Genomic DNA, 5,739 nt, shown 5'->3' on the forward strand with positions numbered 1-5,739 from the left:
GTCCTGTTTGTCAAAATATTTATTTACCATCGATATTGACTCCTACATAAATATGATCAATTTGTTCCCTGGAGATCGTTTTATGAGTGCTAAAACATTTGTCTTATAATTGATGGCTTATCTCATGTTGATGTTGGTGATCTGATGGAAAAGCCAGTATTGATAAATTGTGCTTTAAAGTTCTTGCAAGAAAATTTGAGCTCAAATGCAGTCCATCTAGGGGGTGTTTGGTTCATGAAATCAGAGATCACCATGGGGACATGTCTCCCGAGAATGTAATTTATGATTTACTGGGAATGTGAGATTTTACATAGGTCTAATAGTAAATTGATAAAAATGCTAAACTACGTGTTTCGTTCACATTGTAAATTGACAATAATGCAAGTTTGAACAAATCCTTCGAAAGGAATGTGATAATAATGCCATTTAATTTCCAATATTACTCCCTATCTGTATTATCTTTAAATATCATTTGATGTGCAACGGTAGAATATTCATATTATTATCTAGGTATTCGCAGTTCGAGTCTCAATTATGATGAATTTGTAGGATTTTTTTTTAAATAGGGCACGTAACTAAAGGATGCTGAGCTCCTGGGCTACCCGCTGCTAGTGTTTCGCGATTTACTCTAGTGGTCGATGGAAAAACTTCGTATCTAGTCCTCATGATCTGGACACAAGAGTCATCATTTTCTTTATTTGAGATCAATATTTTATTCACATGGCTCGATTAGACCATAATTCTTGTGTATAATCAACAGTTAGACCTTCTGGCTGTTCGGATTCTAATACTAATTATTAGGACCGAATGAATTTAGATGTCTCCACAATGACATGATATTATCTACTTTAGGCCTAAGTCCTTATGATTTTATTTTTGAGTTTATCCAAAATACCCCATAACAATAGAAATATCTTTCTCTTATAAGCCCATGATTTTTCATATGTATTTTTAATATAAGAATTTATTTACAACCTTACAATCCAACACGGAGCACACAAAAATGAATAAAAGAGAATACAAAAGTTCAAAGAAATAACACAGAACTTAAATTTTTTATCCTCATAAAAATCTAAAAAAATCCAAAAACAAGACATCAGGATTCTACATATTCCAAATAGAGGACCATTCTCATTCATTCATATACCATCCCAAAAGATTCAGGTATCACAAATGCATATCATTAGCACACAGAATGTATGTCTCATCAGATGTAAGGTTATAATCAGTTTCTCTATCAGAAAGAAAATTGTGTAGAAGTATAATATGTCAGTATATAGCAAAACAAAAGGGGTCATTCCTAACAAATCAAATCTTCTGTCCTAAGATTTTTGTGTCTTTGTGTCTCATTATCGATTGGACGGGTTAAACATCTTCGTGAAGTGCACTGCATTCTTGAAATATGATTTAGTCCGTCCGATCGGCGATGAAATACGGGGACACAGAAATTTTGAAATAGAGAATTTGATCTCCATTCCTGATGACTACCAGACAACTAAACAAAAATCCAAAATTGTTTGCAAATGCATAATTTATCAAGAATTGTGCAAGCACTACTAATTAAGAATTGAAATTAACAACTAATTTCGACTTGTGATACATTCTCACCATCCTAACTGGTCCTTATAAACAATAACAACCCCCTAAAACAGATAAACGACACGTCCATTAGTAAAATCACAAAAATGACATTCAAGAAATTAGTTGTATGAGATTTTTCAATTTATTAAACATATTAGAGTAGTGGCAAGCTGACTTTTTTTTAAAAAATTTTTATATTTAAATTTTGAAAATAAAAAAATGGAAAAACTCTTTGGGAAATGTAAATGGTGTAGTAATAAATATTTAATATTGAATGTTTAAATTCAACAAGCAAATAATACTTCTATTATTTAAAATAAATAATGAAAATTGGTTAAAATTGATAGAATTTAGATTTATAATTCTTTCAAAAAAAAAAGAGGTGTTGTTTCAACTCTCATCATCTCACTTTAATCGATTTTAAAAACTAGCACTTGTGTATTATTATTTTCTAATATTAAATAATTGGAATTGATAATAAGTACATTTATTGTATCTTTTAAGTTTTAAGTGGATAAAAAACAGGATTGAGAATAATGCTTTTCTTATTTAATTCATAATCTTGCATGTGTAGTGTTTAAATAGATGGAATTTGCAAGGGTAAAAATTGAAGAGACATCTTTCAAATGGGCCCCTCAATTTACTCGGAAGCAAGAATTGGATACTTTTTCTTTATTTTGTTTTTTTTATTGATCTAAAATTAAAACTTGACATTGATGTCCTTCATACATTTATCATTTTACATAATTATCATCATATTTATAACCTTAATAAATTTATTATTTAACATAATTATCACCACACTTCTGTAATGTTTATTTTTTAAAATAATATTTTATATAATTTGTATTTCTAGATTTTTTTTTATACATATTTCTATGTGTTTATATAAATTTTGTCATATTTTTATTTTATTTTTTATTAATTTTATATATTTTTCATTATAAAAATAATAATTTTGATGCAATATTTAAAATATAATAATAATTATATAAACAAATAGTGTATCAAAATTATATTTAGATAGTTATAAAACATTAATTTATATAGTTTAAGGATATTATTGTTACTTAACTAAAAAATAAATTTGAAAATAATTATTCATCAAACACTCCAACTTTAAGTACTTTAATTTTTCACCAATTTTAAAATAATCTCTATAAAAATTATTTTTAAATAAACAAAAACTCTCCTAAACACTTCCTAAATATGGACTTACTGTGACGACAGCTTGCTTTGTTATGTTATGAAAATAAAAGGTTGTCTTGTAACTTGTTTTTCTGATGCAATAAAATAAATACTTACCATTATTCTCACCAAATTAATCATAAATATTTATTTTTTATTCATAAATTATATTTAAAATAAAAACATTATAAAAAAATTTAAGATTTACAAAGTAGAAATGAATATCAAAGCCATTGTTTACATGAATATGTCTATTGTCTAAAGAGCAAAAGGCATAGTAAATTGAGAAATCAATGTTCCACTGTTGTTACACACACAATGATACAAACAGGCGAGAAGTAGCGGTGCCTAATAAGCTTTGTAGGCGTGGCTCAATTTGTCTTGACTCTCAGAGAACTCATAGATTTGGCATGACCGTGAGATAGTAGACTATGCAAGTTTCACCAACAAAGGAATGTTACAAGTCCAGAAAAAAACAGTACAAGGGAGGTGGAGCGTTGAACTGTCATGGCAAAGCTTGCATCGGCACTCTCTGAACCTGGGGGAAGAGCATCACAAGCGAGGCCTTGGTTGCCTTCACGGCATTCACTGGCAAAGAGGCCTGGAGGATACTTTCCATAGAGGTTAATGTAACTGAACATGGTCGTGGCGCAGTCATTTGAGGCATCATTCAACTGATCTGCATAAGGGCATGCAAATTCCTTGAAAGCAGTACAGCAGAACTTAGCAGGGTATTGTGGACCCTTGCACATGCTGGTGATGATCGTGTAGTTCAAGTTTTCAAAGTCGATAGGGCAACCTAACAATATATTTCCAAAAAAAAGATTTAGCACTTTCCGTTAGATCATTCACTGGCAGGTTGACAAATATCAAGAATTGGCTATTTACAGAGAACATGTACAGTCCATTTGAGATTCAAGTAGCAAACGCATTGTTAAAATTCACTCGGAAGAGGATTAAAACTCACATAAAGATGGTGTATTAAGTTGTCTGTACATCAAGGAACTAAACACTTAATTTGTATAGCCATACTTTCAACAGTTAAATGTACTGAGTTCTAAATTGCAAGTAATACATATCAAGATCCAAAAACTATTGGCACAAGACAGATAGATACTGGTTCTTTGAATCTTCACATCTTAAAACTATTAGCATCTGATAAATGCATGAAAATGGACCCAAATTCTAGAACTAATGTCCGAATAAAACGGTTTCAATAAACAATATGGAGAACAAAAAAATTTATGGGAACTAATCTGTAAACCAGAAAACACAGATTTGTGTTTTGTTTCTCATGTCATCGGTGCAATACTGCCCCTTCTGAAAGTCGAAAGAGAAGAGAAAACAGAATCATAAAGTTGGCGAAATAAAATATTGAGCTCATCAACACAAGGTGAAAACAGGTAACTTGAGCATAGCGTCAACGAACTGGAAGATGGGCTCTCTCAGATAAAAGATTGTTAACAACGAAGTGAGTAAGGTCAAAAGTTCTTACTCGATTGAGCCTGAAGCAAACTCCTTCCAGCAGATCCACGCGACTCGAGCACATTATCTATCCAAATGTAAGTCAAAGGCAAAACCCCAGATCGTAAGTTCGGAGAAGAGGGCCAAAAAAAGGAACTATAACGCCAATATCAATTCAATAATGATTTTTTTTCTTGGATCATACCTGAGATGAAGGTAGAATCGGCCATCGGCACCGATACAAGGAGGAGGAGAACGGCGAGCAAGGTAATATTGGGAACCAAATCCATCTCTTCCTACTTCCTTCGATAATGCAAACCGAAAGGAAGAGAGGAAGAGATGCGGAAGAGAGAAGAGGAAAGGAGGAAGAGGAAGGGGAAGAGGAAGAGGAGGGCCGCTTCTGCGGCCGCGGAAGTCGGGAAGTGAGGAGGCCATGATCGAACGCGAGAGTTCCAGGTCGGAAGCCAGCCAGCCAGCTAAAGAAGGGAGAGTACTTTTATAGAAAATTTATTTAATAGGTTAAAAAATCCCTTAAAAATGAAACTATCCTATTTATTTTATTTAAAATGAAGAATTATAAGGTTCAAAAATCAAATAATATGGCCATGTTTCGCCACACGATCCCCGAGAGCCGGTTCCCGGTAGGGGCCCTTAAAACCTAATTATTCATCCCCCAGTAACCCAAAAAGATACCCGCCATTAATAAGCAGGGTAATCACGGGTAGCTAAAAAGCTTCAATCAGGCATAAAACCAAACAAGACCGTTGTATTTCTTGTACATTATTTATCGAACCCAATTATAATCGCTGCTCTCTTCCTTCGAGATCCAAAAACCTCGCTCCGTTCCTCGTCGCGAGAAGCGAAGCACTCGATCCCATTGCTACTATGTGCTGCCCGAGCAGGAGTTGCTGCCTCTGCTTTCTCTTACTGCTCGCGATCCTCCTTGTCGGCTTCGTCTTCGGCTTCGGCGTCTTCGCCCACGGATTCAACAAGATCAGGGACGCCCTGAATCTAGAGGAGCCGCCGCCGGCCGGCCGATCCCCCGCCGGTCGGCCCTTCTTCCCCGCCGTCACCCCCTCTCCGTTATGATGAGTTTTATTTCTTTTGGCTTCCACCTTCAGTTAATAGATCGGAATCCGACGGGGAAGTTTCGATTGCTAGATTATAGTGTTTGGAGATTTTCTTTTCTGTATTTTTGTCCATATGATCTGTCGCATTGGGCTTGATTAATTGGATGCTTGGATCTGGATTTTCTTAATTTTTTTTTTTTTTCAAAATTCGCTTTAACTGTCGAATGATTGCCATCTTATAGTTATTTCCGTCTATCTTTTCTTTTAGTTTGTGGTTGTTCAACATCGAGTTGGAAAACCTTTTTCCCCCAAAATTCCAGTCTACAAATTAAATGCAAATAGCAATTCAGCCACTGGCTGGGTAAGGCTGATATCTTCGCCAGAGATTTGCATGCCGTTTATTAATTTATATATATGTATGTTTTATTCTTCAAAT

General features: G+C 33.9%; 1 protein-coding gene across 1 annotated transcript; it reads right to left on the reverse strand.

Annotated features, from left to right (window-relative positions):
* Positions 1-3,010: 3,010 nt before the first annotated feature.
* Positions 3,011-4,691, reverse strand: LOC122027798 (GPI-anchored protein LLG1-like). Its single transcript, XM_042586808.1, has 3 exons — positions 4,439-4,691; positions 4,265-4,321; positions 3,011-3,568 (listed from the first exon to the last, which is right to left on the reverse strand). Exons 1-3 carry the CDS (start codon positions 4,521-4,523, stop codon positions 3,210-3,212), a joined length of 501 nt encoding a protein of 166 aa, XP_042442742.1. The 5' UTR covers positions 4,524-4,691; the 3' UTR covers positions 3,011-3,209.
* Positions 4,692-5,739: the final 1,048 nt, after the last annotated feature.

This window comes from Zingiber officinale, chromosome 10A (assembly GCF_018446385.1).
Source record: "Zingiber officinale cultivar Zhangliang chromosome 10A, Zo_v1.1, whole genome shotgun sequence".
In the NCBI taxonomy this organism is placed as follows: domain Eukaryota; kingdom Viridiplantae; phylum Streptophyta; class Magnoliopsida; order Zingiberales; family Zingiberaceae; genus Zingiber; species Zingiber officinale.

Excerpts from the sequence above, each read along its gene's own strand:
- LOC122027798 (XM_042586808.1), bottom strand. The coding sequence starts at position 4,523 with ATGGATTTGGTTCCCAATATTACCTTGCTCGCCGTTCTCCTCCTCCTT. Across the intron at positions 4,322-4,438 it reads CGATTCTACCTTCATCTCAG|ATAATGTGCTCGAGTCGCGT; the intron begins GTATGATCCAAG and ends ACATTTGGATAG. Across the intron at positions 3,569-4,264 it reads TTTGCTTCAGGCTCAATCGA|GTTGCCCTATCGACTTTGAA; the intron begins GTAAGAACTTTT and ends ATATATTGTTAG.